The 21388-nt window shown below is 34.8% G+C and overlaps 4 protein-coding genes across 9 annotated transcripts in view; 3 read left to right on the top strand and 1 right to left on the bottom strand.

Moving 5' to 3' along the window:
- The window catches only part of nat9 (N-acetyltransferase 9), a 298893-nt gene that overhangs the window by 49317 nt on the left and 228188 nt on the right, over window positions 1–21388 (top strand). The window lies entirely within an intron of this gene.
- Window positions 1417–7054, top strand: hlfb (HLF transcription factor, PAR bZIP family member b). Of its 4 annotated transcripts, none has more exons than XM_065262873.1 (4): window positions 1417–1862; window positions 2470–2805; window positions 3410–3621; window positions 5011–7054. In XM_065262873.1, the coding sequence occupies exons 1-4, from the start codon at window positions 1754–1756 to the stop codon at window positions 5227–5229; spliced, it is 876 nt and encodes a 291-aa protein (XP_065118945.1). In that variant the 5' UTR covers window positions 1417–1753; the 3' UTR covers window positions 5230–7054. The 4 variants fall into 4 exon arrangements, with proteins under 4 accessions (XP_065118945.1, XP_065118946.1, XP_065118943.1 ...); XM_065262874.2 differs by having other exon boundaries at window positions 1422–1862; window positions 5014–7053; XM_065262871.2 differs by having other exon boundaries at window positions 1489–1862; window positions 2470–2814; window positions 5011–7051.
- On the bottom strand, window positions 10304–13254 carry smim36 (small integral membrane protein 36). The gene is made up of 2 exons (XM_065262724.2): window positions 12858–13254; window positions 10304–10414 (listed from the first exon to the last, which is right to left on the bottom strand). Exon 1 carries the CDS (start codon window positions 13252–13254, stop codon window positions 12946–12948), a length of 309 nt encoding a protein of 102 aa, XP_065118796.1. The 3' UTR covers window positions 10304–10414; window positions 12858–12945.
- Window positions 20366–21388, top strand: part of ankfn1a (ankyrin repeat and fibronectin type III domain containing 1a) — a 115400-nt gene continuing 114377 nt past the window's right edge. For all 3 annotated transcript variants that reach the window (XM_065262526.1, XM_065262525.1, XM_065262524.1), the window contains exon 1: window positions 20366–20936. In XM_065262526.1, coding sequence (XP_065118598.1) covers window positions 20772–20936 — 165 coding nt within the window. In that variant the 5' untranslated portion in view covers window positions 20366–20771. The remainder of the gene's footprint in view (window positions 20937–21388) is intronic.

Raw genomic sequence — 21388 nt, 5'->3', positions numbered from 1 at the left:
GCTGAAATAAAATACACTGAACATATACGTTCTTTTATTAACACTTAATCAGATATTTTCCTGCTATATTTTTTCTAATGTTTATATTATTGTATATAAAATAATGCTAAAAATATGTGTGTTCACTTAAAGTGATGCATAGTAAAATCGATGAATTTTCTCATTTATAATTAGGTAACACTTTACAATAAGATTTTATTTATTAATGCATTAGCTAACATGAACTTTCAATAAACAATACTTCTACAGCATTTAGTAATCTTAGTTTATGTTAATTTCAGCATTTATTAATACATTTTTGTTAATCAAACATTTAAACAGGTAACATTAGTTAATGCACCAACATGAATAACGTATTTACACTAACTAGCATTAACAACAAATAATAAATGCTGAAAATGTTAGTTAATACATTCGATAATGTTTACTAATACAACCTTATTGTAAAGTGTTATTAAAACTTTATTCTGCATGTTTTACTAAAATACTATTATTCATTGCATTAATTATTATTCTTTTAAAATTAAAGATTAATTATGCATTATTTTGTATTCTGATTAATCATTCCAGAGTAAATACTAGTTTCTGTATTAGACTTGCTTGCCATCCAACCGGTTGCCATCAATTTGTTTTCAATTTGTCAGACACATGTTATAGCATGTGGTATAGTTGTTTCAAATTAGAGGAGTGGTCTATTATGGCCTAGTTCTCTGCAAGATACGTCAAATCTGATTGCTTTAGCAACCTGTTACCAAGGTAACAAAAATAAAGAAAGACGAGTACTATAGGACTCGGTTTATTTAGAAAATTGTGTGTATTGTGACTGGTGTGACCATTTATTGTATATTCAGCAGGCAACATTGTATATTAAACAGCTAAGTTGTATTGTATATATAATATATATTGAGTAGACCAGGACTAATTGTTGCGTATACTCACAATGATATAACGTTTTTAATTATAAATATACATTGAATATAGATTTAATGAAACATCATATCAAGATTCATTAATGCAACTAGTCAAAACTCAACATGCAGGGGCGATTTGCAAAATGCTTAAATCACTAATGGATGTCTTTTTTACATTTTAAGTGTTTACAAAGCATTTCATCTTTGTTAATTTGAGCACTGGTGAAAGCAATTCATACCCGTCTGGTAGTTTGAGTAATGAGTTTACTAAGTAGTATAATTGTATTAATTGTAAATTACACTTGACAACTTTATATGTCAGTTCACTGAAGAAATTCTGGTAGGGCACCGAGGTCTGTTCAGTCAAAATCACGCCCAACTAATCGATCGAAACCACGCCCCACTGCTCGAGCGCTTTTGATTTTTCCACCTCGTTCTCGTGTGTCTGCATGTGAGAGGAGTGTCGCTTTTTAGCGAACAGATTTACGGGGATTAGTCATAAGACAGTCGTTCACCGTTAAATGAAAGTCTTGAAAATCTCCAATAAACATTTCTCTGACAGTATCTCAAGTTCATTTGCATATTGTTCTCGTGGAGCTCGACTCCGTCTGGGCCCGCCCCTTGCTGTTTGACGTCACACACCTCAGTCTTTACACATGGTCATGTTCATCACATATTTTCCCCAAAGCAAACTCATACAGATACACGCGCAACTGGGTGGAATAGAGTCAGAGGAAGAGCTCGCTTCACTTGTTTTTATTAGATGGTATTGCATTTTTACCTTTTATACATTACGTTAACAAGTTCATTTTATAAAATAATATTCGGGAAAGAGAGAGATCATGTCCCGACCGCTCGGCATGAATCCGGTTTTCCTGCCTCCGCAAACTAACGGCGTTTTGAAGGCGCTCCTGGAGAAACCCATGAAACTTCCTCTGCGCCAAGATGAAGGTGATCAAAAGCTTTCAGTGTTATGGTTTACTGTTTTATACTTTTTACTTTAAACGAGCAGTTGATTTGTGCTTAAACAAAGTTATTAACATAACTTCTCCGTGGTTTTATTATAGTAAAAGTGTAACATGTTTTTTTTTGGCAGATTGATTGACACCTATAGTTCACATTTGGTTACACTATGGTTACTAATATAGTGAAATAATGATGCGTTATACTCCAAATACTAAAGTTAAACTGTGATTAATGCAGTAAAACCATGGTTGGTTTTATTAAGGGATAACCTATTTGCTTTGTAAGTCGTAATTTAAAACCGTAAATATGTCATATAGTAACGATGCCTTTACTACAAATACTATAGTAAAAGTATGATTACTGTAGTAAAACCATGGTATTTTTTCATAAAGATTATTTACCTGTTTTGCTTTGCTACTTTTTGTGTTGTGCATTCACGTTCAAAGTAAATAACTTTGTGTTGGTGACATCAGCTGATCACTCAAAATAATTACATTAAAATTAAAGCAAATAACCACATAATAAAACAATAACAACAATAAGTAAGGAAAATAAAATAATTTGATGTGTATTTATCTAAATTTTCTTTCAGACTATGTGAAGGAGAGAGATAAAATTAAAAGCCTAGAGGACGAGGGATGTGCTCCGCAATCTGCTTTCTTGGGGCCAACGCTTTGGGATAAAACATTGTCTTATGATGGGGATAACTTTCAGTTGGAGTATATGGACCTTGAGGAGTTTCTGTCTGAAAATGGTATCCCTTCAAGCCCTGCACAACATGACCAAAGCATCCATCGCCAGCAACAACAACAACAGCAGCAACAGGCTTCAATGCAACAGGGCCCCATCTCAGTCATGGATCTCAGTAGTCGGGCCATCAACTCCATCCACACAGGCATGGTTCCTCAGGATTGCCTCCACAGTCCAGGTAGACCAGGTAAAATGTACTATTATAATGTCCCATAGTGTCATTCTTGACCCAGTTGTTGCATTTTTTCTGACTTGTTAGCTATTTGTATAATATCTGTAACTTTATTTTATACTTATACAAATTGTCCCACCCTTAGCAAGCCCTGTAGAGTAAAAGTTAAACTTGACAATTGGTTTTGTCCCCTCACCTACCCGTTAAAGTTTCAAGTTACTAAATTTGCATCTAGTCAAAACAGACATTTTCTTGTCTGTACAATTTTAGAGTAATATCCATAAATAGTCTGGTGGCTATTTCAAAATCTTGATTAAAGTCCTGTAAAAGTATACCAGTTATTAAATGCATGAATATAAAAAGTTCAGCTCTAATGAATTGTCATTTATTTTAACAAGCGACACGTACACGCAACTTAAAAAGACAAACGTGTCTCTCGGTAGTGTTTGGAGTTTTTGATTTAGTAAGACGGTCGAGTTGTTGAGTTTGCATTATCACAGTGTCTTTTCTGCCACCTAGTGGTTAGCAATACTCATGACAGTCTTTCTACGTGTCTGAACTAAATTATTCTCTAGGTACAGTTAATTTTACAGTAATTTATTTCTTGCAGTTTTGCCTTCACGTGATACGCCAAGTCCGATAGACCCAGAGACCATTCAGATACCAATGAGCTATGAGCCGGATCCAGCAGACCTGGCACTCTCCAGCGTTCCTGGCCAGGAGATGTTCGACCCACGAAAGCGCAAGTTCTCCGAAGACGAACTCAAACCTCAACCTATGATCAAGAAAGCACGCAAGATCTTCATTCCTGATGTAATGAAGGTAATTTGGGTCTGGTTATTCAGTCTGTTTACATAGACACTCGTGCATGTTTCTCAAGTTGCCATTGACCAGCTGGGCTACAGGCTCTCACTAAGAAGCTTTAGTCCATTCATTCATCCTTTGCTAGCTAGTCCCACGTGATCTTATTTTTCCTGGTACTGATCCAGTTCTGCTGGGTTTAGGATTAAAGGATTTGGCTTTTTTAATTTGTTCAAGTAAAAGTGGATCCCTCCCCAGCTTTGCAGAATAGTAAATTGCTCAAAGCTGCTCAAAGCAGTGAACGCATGAGAAGATTGTCGTCACAATGATGAAATATGATTTATCTTTCATCATCTGTTCCACCAACAAAATTCGGAATTACAAATTCAAAATGCATTTTTTTGAGCCTGAAAGAATGAGTTTAGACAAGTTTAGTTTGTTAAATAACATCTCAATGCATGTAAATGCATTTTTCACAGGTTTTTTGACAATAGCACACATAGTACCGCATTTGTAGTAATTTTGCAAATCTGGCGTGCCACACACGACCTGAAAAGTGAGTGAAGCCAAATAAATTTAATCGCCCACTGGTGGCTGGCTGCTGTATAGGTCATAAACCCCCGCCCTCTCCATGTAAACAAATGGGATGTGAGGCTAATAATCAAATTACACTTCAAAAAAAAAATTTATTCGCAATGGTGGTGTCTGTTATTTTTGATATTGCTTATCATTTTGATGAACTTTAGTGTTAGTTTTTCTAATAAATTTGGTTCAAACCGCGATTAATCGCATACAGAATAAAAGTGCTTTTTTGCATAATATATGTGTGTGTATTGTGTGTAATTATTATGTATATTTAACCACGCACACATACATATATTCATTTTAGAATATTTTATTTATATATCAATTTTTTATTTTTTTTATTTATAATATAGAATAAATAAATATATATACACACATGTAAATGTTTCTTAAATACACACATGAATGTGTGTGTATTTATATATACATAATAATTACACACAGCCACACTCATATATTATGCCAAAAATCACTTTTATTTTGTATGCGATAATTCGTGATTAATGTTTGCCCAGCACTTATAAGATGCTATTATAAAGGGGTGTCATGACTTTATTTGTGTTGATGGGCGGGGCCTTGATACCGTGGCTCCGCCTCATGATTGCTAATGTACCCTAAGACCGAATAAACAAGGCACATTAGTAGTCAATGTAATAAGTGTGCAAATGTGCAAGGTTTCAAGGTTGATTTATGTGTAGTTATTGTCGATCCATTCACATCATTCCATATTGGGTATGTTTCTATTGAATAGTCAATATCTTGGCACAAAGTAACAGGGCACTCCCCCATCTTTACCCCCTCCCTTTTTGTTCTACATATTTTGAGCAGGATGAAAAATACTGGTCACGACGCAGAAAGAACAACATGGCCGCCAAGAGGTCACGGGACGCTCGGCGACTCAAAGAAAATCAGATTGCCATCCGGGCTGGCTTCCTAGAGAAAGAAAACATGGCTCTTCGGCATGAAGTTGCCGACTTACGGAAAGAACTGGGGCGCTGCAAAAACATCTTAACGAAGTATGAAGCACAGCACGGCCCTCTGTGATGATCTGGGGCGTATGAGGTTCCTGCATCCCTGGCCTTTCCAGTCTAAAGGACAATATTGTTGGGTTAAGGTGCTTTTCAGCCAGCCCACACATCGCAATCTGTTTATGGCACTTTAGAAGGCATTTTGTGTTTATTTGATACGACTTTTAGAGAACTACCCACTCTGTTACTATTTATTTGTTATTGCAAAGAAACCCATCATAGTTTGCTCTTTGTGTTACTTTTCAGAGTGTACTAAACGCATTATAGTTTCTTGTAGCATTTCAGTTATAACACAGACGTTTTGCCTTGATTTGTTGTCATTTATTAATTTCATGTGATTTCAAATCCATAATGTTATCTGCTGTATGAGAGTGCTGCAGTACTGTGCATAGCTACTTAGGGGTTCAGGTGTGTCAAAGTTTTGTGTTTCTGTAAAGATGTTATTCTCACAGACAGAACAGAATGTAGCAAGTTTAAAATAAATACGAGAGTTTAAGATATTTAAATATCAAACTCTGAATGTCCTCATGAGAGCGCACTCTTAAAAATTAAGGTGATTAAGAGATAGTCATGCCATTTTTGGTTCCTCAAAGAACCATTCCGTAAAAGGTTCTTTGAAGTACCATTTCTTTTTACCTTATAATATGAAGAGTCCTTTATCACCACAAAAAACGTTATTTATTAATAATTATTACAATCGTCGCATTAATTATTCATTCGTAATTGTTTTTCATTGTATAAGCTTGAATGAAGTCACAAGTTATTGTTCAGTGAAATGATCCAGCTTATTTTCTTTCTGAAGCCGAAAGTGGATTGTGTGGTGAATGAATTCTGGGAACTGTACTATGATAATCTAATTATGAGATTTGGAGCATCAAAGTTTGCTTTCAATTCTTGAAATGACCTTACTCAGTAAATATTAATATATATCTAGGTTATATTTCACACAATGTTCTTTACATTATGAAAAATTATTTTATGGAGAAAACATTAAATCACGTAAATGTTTTCACAGGCAGGTAACCTTTTTTTCGTTCCTTAGAATTGAAACTGTGATCAAAAGAAAGCACATTGAACACACAAGACAAACTTATATGTTGAGTATATTGAAACAGATGATGATGTGTTGCCTTTTGCTGGTCAGTTGTAAAATGAATGTAAGTACAGTGTATTTAATGTCTATTGTTTTACTACGACCAAATGATATAAAATACAATAAGGTTTTATTGTTATATTGAAATTAAATGTTTTTACAAAGTTATTTTTTGTACAGTATTTTCATATGGACTTCTGAATATTTATAATTTAATGTTTTAATATCAAACTATATTAAAGAGGCAACTGTAAACATGTGACCATACTTTCTTTAATTTAAAGTCCGGGCACTTGTATAAATTACATTTGTGTAAAATATTTTTTTGTTTTATATTTTCTTGCGTTGTAAAATTATAATGTCAATACCTTCAATGTGTTGGTGGTGATGTACAATCATGACATATAATATTTTTTTGCCAAACTTGGCAAAAGAACGCCTTTTATTAGCCATATAATGTTTAATTGAGTATTTTAACAAACAGAAATGTCTTTGATATGAAATATGTTATATTGGAGCATGTTTAATATTGACATTAATTTTTTCTTCAGATAATTAATTATTCAATTATTTAAAACATGTTGTCTGTTGTTGTCCTTTTTTAGGTTCCTTTCTCTTGTTTAATAATCAGTTTAATAAAAGCTTATTTCTAGTGATGAAATGCGTAATATGCTCATTAGGAAACAAATTTGTTTCAATGTAGTTCCAGGGATGTTAGATATTTAGACTTTTACATGTTACATAACTAAATTCCCTCATAAGTGTACTGTAAAAGTGTAAAGCAGATACTATAACCATTAAATACAGTTTTTTTTCTAGACAAATGCATTATGAATTAAAGGGGACATTTCACAAGAGTTTTTTTTAAGATGTCAAATAAATCTTCGGTGTCCCGTCCCCATGTGTGAAGTTTTAGCTCAAAATTTCATATAGATAATTTATTATAGCATGTAAAAATTGTCACTTTGTAGATGTCTGCAAAAATTTGCCGTTTTGGGTGTGTCATTTCAATGCAAATGAGTTGATCTGGCAGTGGCATGGTTGGATAGTGCAGATTAAGGGGCGGTATAATCCCCTTCTGACATCACCAGGGGAGCCAAATTTCAATTATCTATTTTTTCACATGCTTGCAGAGAATGGTTTACCAAAACTAAGTTACTGGGTTAATCTTATTCACATTTTCTAGGTTGATTAAAGCACTGGGGACCCGATTATAGCATGTGGAAAAGTCAATTTTTTATGGTATTTCCCCTTTAATAATCCTGTTACATCCTGTACATTGATCCACAGTAAATATAAAATGGTTCAGTAAAATATATTGAATTGAGTAACCCACATAAAAAAATACACACTCAGAAAAATAAAATAAATCTGGCATGGGGCCCTTTCAAAAATGAGACCTTAGTACATCCATACCTAAATATTGAAGGTCCCTTTATTATGTGGTGTATACTTATACTATAGGCATTATGCTAATGCTACTGTATAAAAATTACTACTTTGTTATAATAGTATTTGTGCTATAGTATTGTGTAATATTACATATTACCTAGTGAGAAACTGTACAGTAGTATTTAACATTTTCTATGGTAAGGTTAAAAACACTATAATATTTTAGTAAAGCATATTTTCATGTGGGAATATAACTACTAGCCTATGGCAGCATAGTCATAATGAAAAAATGCAGTTTTCACACTAATTAAATTCACACATTCAGTTTTAAGCGTTGTTCCTTAGGCAGATAAAAGACATTACATTTTGAGGCCAGGACAAGGATTTAATAGAGGTCGATATACTGTATCCTCTCTGCTTACAGAAGTTAAAAAAATTCAGAAGAAAGAAATATAAAAGACCACTAGAGGGCGTTATCAATCCAAACTTGGGGGTTTGCCTTTTGAAGGGATAGTTCACCCAAAAATTAAAATTCTTGAGAAAAACCATTTTCTCATCCTTATGTTGTTCAAAATCTGTATGAATTAATTTTTTTCTGATGAACACAAAATAAGATATTTTAATAAATGATGGTAAGTACATAGCTGATTGTAACCATTGACTTCCATAGTAGGAAAAACAAATATAATAGAATTCAATGGGTACCTCAACTGTGTGCTTACCATCATTCATCAAAATATATTTGTCATAATATATCACAATTCTTCCATAATATTTGTTTTCCTACTATGGAAGTCAATGGTTACAATCTGCTGTGTGCTTACCATCCTTTATCAAAATATCTTCTTTTTTGTTCATCAGAAAAAAATCATGCAAATTTAGAACAACATGAGGATGAGAAAATTATGACAAAATATTTTTTTTGGGTGAACTATGCCTTTAAACCGTAATCAATCATCATCTACAGAATATACTTTCATCATTATCATCAACAACACTGTCATCAACCAATGTACAGTAATAAAGTGAAATGACTAAGGGGTGCTAAAGTGGTTTTGGTTTACCCCCTAGAAAGATTTTTGTTAAACAAAATATTTTTTTACATATTAATAATACATAAATCATATGAATACATTCATTTTAATGTATTAATAAGAGATGCAGGTTTAAAGTAGGTCAGCTATTGAGATTTGGGCCTAAATTCCTTTCCAGAAATTATGTGGCTAAGCCGTACAAGGACTTTCATATGCACGCAAACAGCTCACTGTGCTCTCTCTCTCTCTCTCTCTCTCTCTCTCTCTTTCTGTAAAGCCCTTGCATGTTAGCAGTCAACAGTATGACAGTCACTACACAATGACATGTGTTCTGGGCAGACCCTCTGTACGTGCTGTTTCTGGGTGTGGCCTGACTGACCTCTTAGGTCAAACACAGATGACTTCCTGTGGGGATTATGTGGCATTTATCAAATGGACTAGAAGTTATATAAAGCCATTTGTAAATGCAGCGGGAGCAGATTGGGATCTAACATTAATCCCAGCCTGCATTCAACCTGGCTGCAATCCAACTGAAAGAGAAGAACAGGGAGCGAGAATTACAGACTGCACACAAATCACACCCTAAATCTGTGCTGTTCATACTAGACACCAGACTGTCCTGAACATCATGCATATATCCAGCACAAAATAATTAATTTAAGGGACAATGATCAATATTAGCCACATGTGATTGTTTGGGTAGGCATATTTATTCTGGAGATTTAGTTGGGAATTGTTCAAATGATCCAAATTTTGAAGAGTCATTGTTGAGTTGATGTACAAAAATAAAGTCATTCAAGGGCATACAATTAATAAGCTTTAATTTACCAATTTACACTTGAGCATAAATGAGTACATAGTACACAGTAAATATATTAGAATATCATTTTCTGTATTATATATTTTTAATACAGTATTTTTTTCTTCATTGACAGATTCGTTTTTTAGAACTTAAAACTTTTAACCAAATATTTATATAAATAGCGATTTATGCATAAACATACACTGCTAAAACAAATGGTCCCAAGCTGTGGGGCAGTACCCTTTAAAAAGGTCCCCATATGTAGGCCTACCATTTAGTTACAAATATGTATACAAATTTGTTCCTGAGGGATACTAATATTCACTTTTTGATAAAAAAAAATATTTACATCTGAGGTACTAAAAGGTACTGCCCAGTGACAGCTAATTTTTTTACCATTTTATTGTATAGTGTAGTTGTAGGCAAGCTAAAATTACACAATTATTTATAAAGCTTTCATTTATTAGGCCATGCAATTTGAATGAATAAATAAAACAGATATGAATGAAATGCTTGCATTTAGCCTTTGTCCAGTGCATGTCCAGTGCCATATATCTTTAATTTTTGTCATTATTATATGAAATTATTCTTATAATATACCTATTGATAACACATAAACACACATTTTAAACATTCAAAACGTATAATTTACATACTTTGTGCTGTACACCACATATACAACAGCATTTTGACCAATTACCTGCAAAGCAAAATTACATCAGTCAATTTTCATGGCAGATAACATTGTTACTGTACAAGTGCCAGATATCTGTCCTGTTTAGGCATGCGTCTTCTGCTGAGCTCTATCCTGTGTCCAGAGGATAAAATAACTCCATTTCCATAATGAAATTGTCCACAATGAACTATGCAGATGGATGTTCTGAAATAAAGAAAAGCATGACCATTAAATATAGCACATACTAGCCGACTAATGGCAAAATGCTGTTTGTTAGTTTACTGCAATGAGAGTAATGTTATGTAATACTGATATGGTGAAACATTGTCTTTTTTGCAGAACAAATAACAAAATATGTCACATTTTCATTGATTATATATGCAATGTGCATACTGTACAAATATAATTTTGTTATGGTAGAACAACAAAATACTATAGTGTAAACTCTAGATAAATGTATGAATCAGTAAATGCTTTCGAGCAGTCTGCATTATGTTACTGCAACATCATAAAGATGTGAACTTCCACAAACATATTGGGGCGGTATCCCGGACAGGGATTTGAATAGTCCTAGACTAAAATAAATGTAAGAGCTCTCCAAACTAAAAACAACTTGCACTGACATATCTTAACTCTTTCCCCGCCATTGACGAGCTATCTCGTCAATTTACAGAAAATATTTGCATAAAAAAGTGTTCCTGATTCATTTTTATGTTAATCTGCAATGCCGGAATTATCCACTAGATGGTTCCTTTATAAAGCCAAAATGTTATTTACTCATTTTAAACTCTGTGTATGTTTTGATAATCGTTCTGAATATGATCTAAAAAAAATGCAATTATTTCAGCTTTTTGCTAAAAAAAAATATTTGTATAAAAAAATACCCATATTTAAGAGTTTATAAGCAGAGAAAAAAATAAAGATAGGATGAAACGTTTTTATCCCATTTTGTTTGTTTGTTTATTGTTTTTGTTTTTTAAAAGCAGATGGTCTGTTCTTTCTTTTGACATATTTGTATCATGTTTATATATTTTTAGAAGAAAATTTTCCTGAAAGGCATTTTGTGAAACTTTTGTGAAAATCACTAAAAATGCTGGCGTGGAATGAGTTAAAATACATCAGTGGCCTTTGTTTTGTCTCAAAATGCGCACAAGTAGTGTTTTAGTAAGGCACGTGTGTTTTAACTAGTTATATTTCCTAATTAAACTAAGGCCTAGTCCTGGCTTAAGATAATCCCTGTCTGGGAAAAAACCCAAATTAATAATTTTAAATAAAATGCTCATATTTTACATTTACATAGTTCCTAATTTATTAACTGTTGGCAAATATAGCAAAGTCTTGATGTAAACACCAAATAGATTCTAAATTATTAAAAAAAGATTTTTCTCCTTTAAAATCAAATTCTAATAATAATAATTATAATAATAATAAAAAATATTTTATCTTAGTTATTGTCATGAGTAAAGATTAGTGCAAAAGATATGGCAATTAATGTAAATCATTAAGTTATGCAAGAGCATATATTGAGGTCTATACGTCTTTTTCAGAAGGCTGCTGCTTTTTTGGCCAATAAGATCAATTCATTTGATATTTGTCAATATATGGCACATACAATATGCAGATTTGTTCTATTTATTCATTGTTTATCCAAAATGCCTTACAATTGAAGAAAAATAATTTTTTTATTTTAGGAGCCAACAATAAACACAGTATACTAGACTCCTGCTCTTGATCCAAAATCCCAAAATGTAAAACGTGACAGCTGACAAAGGAAAAATAGTAGCATACTTAACATACATAATGTACTAAAATGTTTTTTTCTTTTTCTACCATTTTATTTATTTTTTTAAACAATTCTGGTAGAGTGACATGTTTGCCTATTCATACTACATTCTTTAAAATAAAGGTTTTTCGCAACAATGTCAAAAGTTTCTTAAAAAACATTTATTTCTCTGTACCTTTATTGAGTCTGTAGAAACGGTTTTCAGTACAAAGAATCTTTTGCGCAACAGAAAGGTTTTGTGCATGTTAAAGGTTTATTAAGGAAGCATATACTACCTGATAAAGACCTTTATTTTTTTAAGGTGGACTGATGAGAATGATAATCCATCAGAGCATGTGATGTAGGTAACATAAATCCTTCTGCAAGTGCCATCTTCCTGTACTGTACATGTCATTTCATACAACACTGTAAAGCATCACATCAACCATTTTGACAGTAACTTTCTCTACAGTATAAAAGAAATGTGCCATTGAAAATGTGTCAGACAACTGCAAACAAGCAGACAAATGTTGATATGTAACACTTATCCTTACAAACCCAAGCAAAATTTCTAAGGGTAGCCCACTATTAAAAAAGGTGCTTTACGATACCACTGAAGATCCATTTTTGGCTAAGTGGTTTTATAAAGAACTGTTAACATCTGTAGAACCTTTCTGTTTACAAAAGGTTCTTTGTAGTGAAAAAAGGAATGAAAGAAATGATTCATTGACTAAATGATTCTTTCACTACCAAAAACGTTTCTTCTATGTCATCACTACAAAGAACCTTTTAAACACTTGTATTTTTAAAAGTGTATGTAGAAATTTTACAAAAGAGGGCAAAATGTGTCATTAAATGGGACAATGAAATAAGCATTCATCTTACCCGGTTCAATCCAAGTTAGATTGACATTTTATCTCTTTTCGAGCATTGGATTTGTGTCCAACATCCTTTGGACATATGAAGTCCATCATTACACCAGTGTGCTTTTCTTCTCACGCATGTCAGGGGTCAGTGGCACAAAGTTGGAGGGTGTTGTGTTATTCTGCTCATTATAACGTGACGAAGTCGGGGAGTTTTGCATCACCACAAGCCGTATGGGAGACTGTTGCTCTGGGGCCGGTGGCTCCGAAACATACTCCTTCGAAGGGTCTTTGCCACGGCAGTCGTACAGAACGCAAGAGATGAGAAAGACCAAGAGCAGGATCACGTAGCTGGCGATAAGGATGATGAGATTTAGAGTGACTGGATCAATCTCCAGGTAAAACTCCATGAAACCCATGGCAACGCAGCATCCCTGACTCCGCGCTCGGAGAGAAACGTGGGCACCACGGACTCCCGTCAGGCTCTTCGGCAAACCATGGAGTAATATCTCAGGAATATCCCAACGAGAAGTGCAGAGCAATGCGTGGAGATCACTCTGCAGTTCAAAGACTTTAATCCCTCCCCTTCTATTTTACCAACCTTGCAGCCAATGATTAAAAGCTGCTCACTTTAATAGTTTAAGCTTCCATTTTAATTTTGCAAACTGATTTTGTAGCAGCAGTGAAAGGGTGGACTAGAATGTTTTGCATGTCCCACCTCGTGCCCTTTTGCCAAGTGTGCGTCAATGTGGGATTTCATTAAGTACTGTGTAATGAACGACTTCTTAGTAATGTCATTATAAATGTACTGTGACATAACATCGAATCCAAAAAGACACTGAATAGTTAGTTTTATGGTATTTGGAGAAAAAGCAACTGTGTTTAGACACTATCTTGTTGGTTTTAATGTGATATCTGCACCAACTATTTGCATCTTACATGTTTTTTGTCACATGTTATATTTGTATGAAATTTAAATTATAATATTTATTGCCTAAAATATTGGTTTAGTCCAAATGGTCCCCCCTTCTCTGATGCAGGCATTGTTGTCTATATCAAACTGTTAATACCATGGCCAACAATATTTGTTGGGGTACTAAGGTAAGGTAAGGTAAGGTAAGATAAGGTAAACCAAGCATCCTCGATTGGCTGATGTTCATGTTATGGGACATTGCTGAAAGTGAGAAAGAAGAGTGCTTTTCTTTTAATCTGGGTTTGCAACATCTGTCTATTCATGTCAGCATCTTTTAAAGCTGTGGACGTCAGTACATATAGTCCCACCTGCCTAAACTTTTATACTTCAACAAGGATTATGGTAAAAGGTGCCAGATGGGCAAAATAAAGATAAACTGAGACCCATTAAGGAGGTCACAGATGGCTTCATGTTAACCATACGTGACACAGAGCATAATCTGTTTGGAGTCAAAATGAATGTGATGCTCTTGTTTTGTGCATCTGATTTTGACGTCATAAACTGATCGGTCTGCACAGAACCGCATGAAATCAAACACACTTGCAGTCTTTGCTGTTAATTTAGTGATCAAAGGATTAGTGCGTTCAATTTAAACCTGTGTCGTGTGTTTCTCTAATAGTGGGCACTCATGCAACGTAAAGACGACACACAACAAGAGTGAAGGAAGGGTATAAAAATTTGTAGTGGAACTAAGACGACAGAAGAGGTGTGTGACAGTATTTTAATGTTATCTGCATGTCGGGTGGTTATTATATATCTACTTGCCATGGTTATTGGATTGATCACGAGAGAACTAAATATGTACATGGGTATTTTCAATTTTCTATGCGGTTTAACTGTACGTCCACACGCAAGCGCAGTATAGGTGCTGGAAAGCAAACGTTTTTGAAAACTCTTCTAGGGTGAAGATTTTTAGAAACTCTGGTTGCAGCGTTGTTGTGTAGCCGGTGAAATATGGAGTGAATTCCGTGTCATATTTAACCCTCAAACGCTCCTCGTTTTCTGTTTACATTTCTGGCCCTTGGGGTCAAAAGCATAATTGTAAGAAAAATATACATTTTCAATAACACAAATAATATATCTTTTTTTTTTGTTTACTTCTCATTTATTGTTTTTAGATATTGATATAGATGTGAGGTGTGGAATTCAGGCATTGTTTTTTAGAAAAAAACATAAAAGATGTAGGAATTAAATAATTTCGAATCCTGGATATGGACAACTGCTCAAATCATTACTTTTCAATTCAATTCAATTCAATTCAATTCAATTCAATTCAATTCAATTCAATTCAATTTTATTTATATAGCGCTTTTCACAATTTATGATTGTTTCAAAGCAGCTTTACAGTAATAGAAGCAGTGGAAAGCTTAAAAAAACGACAGATAGCACAACATAATACACGATAGCAGCTAAATTTGCTGCGGCTATGAATCAACATTATAAGCGTGCGTATTGCTAATGTAACGTAAAGAAGAGGGTGCTAAGTAAAGCCCAAGAAGGCTGCCTCCCCGGGTTGAAAAACCCCCTATGAGAAAAAAAACCCCAGACTCAGCAGGGGAAGTAAAAAAAAGTCTTAGGAGGAAAAAACCCTTGGGAGATATATTTATATATACATTGAAACGATTAAGGAGATTAGGCGGAGGTAAAGCGGGTTCTGCTGGTGGTCGTTGGTCATGCATCAGCTGGGCATCACGTTGACGGTCTGCCGGTGAGTCAGAGGTGTGCCAACTTTCACATTTACCGTAACTGGGTCTGTTTGTCTCAAGTGTCCTCGGAGACGAGGACGAGACATGAAGAAAGAAAAACAAAACCCAATTAGCGTAGGGGCCATTCATATGTATACACATGTACATATACACAAACATACATATATACATATATATATATATATATACACTAGTCAACATTCGAAGTGGATCAAAACCATTCAAAAAAGTTGACATAAAACCAATCCCTAATACCCATTCTTGTCTCTGGACAACTTTGATAAACTTTTTTGATCCACTTCAAATGTTGACTAGTATATATATATATATACTTATACATACATACATACATACATACATACACACACACATACATATACGTATTGAAGATACGTCATCCCAGTGACAGACTCTGCACAGTTCGGTTTAGGGAGAACGAGAAAAATGCACGGGACGGCGAATGTTTTTAGGAAATGGATGCAGTGACGCCCTTTTAAGGACTGAAGTCCCGCCCCCGACTAGTGGGCTTAACACCACAAATCTATACCCACCGAGCTTTATTAAAATCCGGACGAGCAAGGGAGTAAAGGGACACATTTGTGATACATTTTGTAAATATATGTTTATATAAACATTAGAAAGGATATTACCAGGCCTTCATATCTGTGTCAAAATTTTCAGATTTATGCTGGATTTATTGATATTTATTTTTTGACAAATGGAAAAAAAGTAAAAATTTTTTGCATTTCCCATTCTTTCCCACACTTTCAATTGGGGTCATATTGACCCCAAGGGACAGATTGATAAAAAATTTTTTACATACCTTTAAAACAACCGAATCAAGCCCAGTTTTTTTGTGTATGTAAAGATAGATTATTTAGGAAAAGTCAGAAAGTTTTACATCTCTGAGATGAAGGGAACCTTTTTTTAACCAATGAAATGTCGTTTGGGGTCATATAGATGGTTTCATCGGACGCACGTGATACACGTCTGGATCCGAACCTTACTTCCGGTTTCGTTTTTTTAATGGTCTGACTAGTTGCTAAACTGATCTCTTGAACAAATGCCTCGTCGAAAATAACAAAAGTTTTGGTTTCCTAGGTAATCTATGTGTTGTTTTGTTTGCTTGTTATATAAATAAACTATGTTTAAAGAATTTGTTGTTATTTATTATTAGCGGAGTTTACCGGAAGTTACGTGCAGACCGCGACAGCGGCTTGTTTATGTTGTTACCGCTGAAACGGTCTATAGACCCCAAGGACCAATTGAGGGTTAAACAAACAAGTTCAGCAAGTTACAAAAAAACTTAAACTGCTTTGCAAAGGGAAAACTCGATTTACAAACCAGTCCCTCCAGAAAAACGTGATTATGTGATCGCATGATTCAACGCATAATCAGCCAAAGTCCACATATTTATGTAGGGGACGCATTTTTTCAAATTCACCACATTTTTTGCCGCATATATGCAGGGAAATATTCCAAAATATGCGGGGCTTGTATGTTTTCATAATCCCTGCATTTTCGTAGCAAAAATCACATATATTTTAGCAGAAAGTTGAAAAATGTTGCATTTACTTCACACAAGCGCAGTCATGTCCTCTGTTGCCATGGAAACATTATGAAGTGATGTGATTATGTGACATGAACATCATTGAAAAGCTGCAAACAGTTTTTGTAAGTTCCCGCAGTTTTTGCAAGTTCCCGGAATTTCATTGCATAAAATTGCATAAATATCACGCATATTCCATCGCCTTTTTTAAGAAAACGGAGTAAAGATAAAGGATTTTTTGCCCTCAACAATCACAAAAAAATATGCGTTTTTCTGGAAAGAATGGAAAACAAACATAAAACGCTTTGCAAATAAAAAAGGCAATTTGAGAAAGAATGCAGAGGTGTAACAAATATGATTGGCAAAACACAGTACATATTTGTTACACCTCTGCATTTTCTCTCAAATTGCTTTTTGTATTTGCAAAGTGTTTTCTGTTTGTTTGCGAATCAAGTTTTCCCATTGCAAAGGAGATTGAGTTTGTTTGCAACATGCTGGACTTGTTTGTGTAATTATGGCACAAAATTCACTCTATAAGGAAACCAGAGTTTTTGGTCTTTGATGTGCTGAGGGGTGACTCTGCAATGGCTTCTGATGGACATGGCTTTACGGTTAGGGATGTATTGTCATCTGTTGGTTTGGAATGGTCTTTACAGCACTCCATACCGGGTTTTTGCCTGTTCGTGTGGACACGGATATTTTTATAAACTCCGTTTATGAAAAAACTGTATACGCGTGGAATAGGCCTTAGATAACATTGCTTAATGGAAACGCCATCATTTCGCTATAGATTCAGGAAATAATGTCAAAGTTTGAGCAAATTTTTAATGGAAACCAGACTATGGTTCCTTATTCTGTCTGGTTAATGGTAGAGTTATGTTTATGTTTTTTAATAAAGTTTTTGTTCAAGAGCTGTCTGGGTTCTGTCCTCTAAAGGATTTTTCAGGCAGTAATTTTGGTAAATTGCCATAAATTGACCAAAATTAAACTTACTTACCAGTAAATACAAAAAATGTGCTGTTCACACATGCAACGTTATGGGGTGCTTTTTTGGCCAGGGCTCATCCTAGTCCCAGAAAATACATGTTCGAGCTGCCTTCATTTTAACATATATCAGTGACATTGTTTTGTCTCGAGATGCACATGTGTAGTGTTTTCACAAGATTTTTTTAAGATGTCAAAATAAATCCCCACAGTACGTATGTATAGCTCAAAATACCCCATAGATAATTTATTATATATAACATGTTAAAATTGCTACTTTGTAGGTGGGAGCAAAAATGTGGCAATGTTTTAAAGCACGAGTCCAGTTTAATAACCAATAACCTCAAATGAATACATTTTCAGTCATTACATTTCAATTTAAGCTATCCCTCCTACTCTCTACAAGGTCAGTCTGACTCTCCCACGAACTGTCCATTTTACTAAATCTCCTGGATATTGCACTGAAGGCCAGAAGCAAAAGTCCACTAATGAGGAGCAGAAGTCCAAGGATAGAAATGGTTGATTCATGAGTGCTGAAAGTGTAGGCTACCGCTGTGACTGCAGTACCAATGATGAGAAGAACCACGCCGAAGGGAAGAGTACAGCGAGAGCAGGACTCCTCTGCTCCTCCGGTGGCTTTGTCCAGCTCGGTCCCATTAACCATACTTAGATTTTTCATCACAGGAAGACCATTGTTCAGCGAGTGTCCAGTTAAAGCAAATGCAAAGAATAATTCACGTCTGGTCTGTCTGGTTAAAATAGCAGTGGATGCTCCTTTTCAGCAGCGATGCTGAGATTGCGGCATGTCTGAAACATTTAAAGTAAGCTTGAGAGCAAGATTTAATATAACAAAGAAAATTTATGAAGGCATGGTATAATATGTATAATAATTCCTTATTTACTTTTCTAGATTTGAATTAAAATACATTTTAGATGTGACATGAAGTGCTTTTGCTAAACATCTTTCTAGATGTACAGAACATTGTGGTAAACTTACAAAAACAGCTTTGTAAATTTTGCTACATTCATAAAACAGCTTTTACAGTTAAAACAAGTGTCCTGAGACTTACCATATGTCTAGCAGAGATGAAGCCAATGTGCGCTGAAGTGGATAACTGGAACGAAATAAGTCTTCAAAATTTTTCTCCTCTTTAAAACAACTTTTATATTTAACCCTTTACATGCACACTGCATGTATCCATTGGACACATACGGGACTATTCCTGTGGTGGGTCAGAGTCTGAGACACTGGGGTGCCACGGTATCCAAGGAACAAAAACAAATCTTCGCACCACAGCTGCAAAGCCACAGACTTCCTTAGATCCCCTGACCATGCCGTCAATTATAGACAGATGTTCAATGCTCTTTCATCTTATTCCTACTCTCATTACTTGGTTTGCTGCTTAGACTTTGCATAGTGATGTGTGTACAGGACTAAGTTAAGCAGGACGCTGTCTGATATCTATTTAATTTTTCATGCAGACTGAGAGAAGTCTTTTCCCAACTGGATAGTTCACCCAAAAATGAAAATTCTGTCATCACTCAATCTCATAGGTTACAAAACTGTATAAATGTCTTTGTTCTGATGACCACAAAGGAAGATATTTCAAGGAATGTTTGAAACCAAACCAATCATGAGCCCCATTCATTTCCATAGTATACTTTTATTCCTATTATGGAAGTCAATGGGGCTCATGATCGGTTTGGTTTCAAACGTTCCTCAAAATATCTTCCTTTGTGGTCATCAGAACAAAGAAATGAATACAGGTTTGTAACAACATAAGAGTGAGTAAGTAATAACAAAATTTTTATTTTTGGGTGAACTATCCCTTAGTATACAGTATGTTCAATCTGTTTAGATATGCACATGGGTACAGTAGCTCCCTCATGTGGTCTGTATTGTGACTAACAGGGAAAGAGGAACTACAGGAATACTAGCTACAGGAAACTGTATTGACAAGTTGCTCTTGGGAGACTTCATGATGTTCTTAATAAAATCTCATGAGTCATTTAAATAATAAATAACTTTGTCTTAACCAAGGTGTGTGGGTAATACTTAACAATAAGGTTGAATTTGTTAGCATTAGTTAGCATGAACAAACACTGAACAAGCAAATTAATCTTACTTTTTAATACATTTACTACATAATTACAAATACATTTTTAAGTCAAAAGTTGCAACTGTTAACAATAGTTAGCCTGTACAATGAGCTAACATAAACAATTGCATAAACTAACATTAACTAAGACTAAAGAATGCCGAAAAATTATTTTCAATTATATTACGCATCCAAGTTTGGTTAATTATATATGTAGGCTATTATATAAAATATACAGTATAGATATAAATTAAAACATTCATACATCATACGATCTGGTGGATTGCTAAAATGGTTTTGGGTAGCCTACATCGTAAAGATGAAAAAACTGTTTATGTGACATAATTGCAGTTACTCAATTTTCCCGGATAACTACATAAATATTTCCTGTCTTATCTTACTAGAGACAAGCGGCAAGACATCTCCACAGCACTGCTTTTAATAGAAATCCACGTTCATAATGAACCCACAGACAGACTATCACAATATACCGTGGAGCATATTTACAGTTATTGAAGAGAGATGTAAAGATTGAGATGACACGCGCGGTGTTTCCTTCACTTCCTGATGGCAAACAGGATCACATCTGGTGAGTTTAACTGCAAGCTGGAGCGGTTTTTACTAAATGCAATCGTATAATCTGGACAAAAGCACGAGTGCTCCGGTCCGCCCGGGTGGGAGACACGTAACGGGAAGTTTTGGGTCCAGTTTCAACGCTTTACGGGAAGAGGCTGCAGATGTTGAGCTGAGGATCCGCAGTTCCCTGAGTCCAGAACCGGAGAACAAAGAGGTACAGTACTATCCCCTTAACCAAACGAGCCCAAATCCAGGACGCTGTATTCACCGATGTGATTCAAGTTACACCGCGCTGCGTGCAGTAAAGTTTACAGTAGCGTTTGCAGTAGGTGGGGTGTTGTGTGGAAGGAAGGGGGTAATTAAAGATGGATGAAAGTGTAAGAAAAGTGTACAGAAATATTTAAACATCGGTTTAAATTCACACCCCTTTGTTAAAGCGCATTTGAAGCGAGTTACTGATTGTAATTGGGGCTACATGTAGTTGTCACACTTTCAGTCTATTCAGAAGTCAATTCTTATAGTCTTACACATGGTTTTATTTTAGTAAAACTGTAGCATGCTTTTTTGACAGGTTGACCATCAGTCAAGTATATTATGGTTAAACTATTGTCACTAGTAAGGGTTTGTGGTTATTTTACTACGAATATCATGCTATGGTTGTAGTGA

The sequence above is a fragment of the Paramisgurnus dabryanus genome, chromosome 1, assembly GCF_030506205.2.
Source record: "Paramisgurnus dabryanus chromosome 1, PD_genome_1.1, whole genome shotgun sequence".
Lineage (NCBI taxonomy): Eukaryota > Metazoa > Chordata > Actinopteri > Cypriniformes > Cobitidae > Paramisgurnus > Paramisgurnus dabryanus.
Note: the sequence above shows the minus strand (reverse complement) of the source record. Positions and strands in the feature narration are given on the sequence as shown.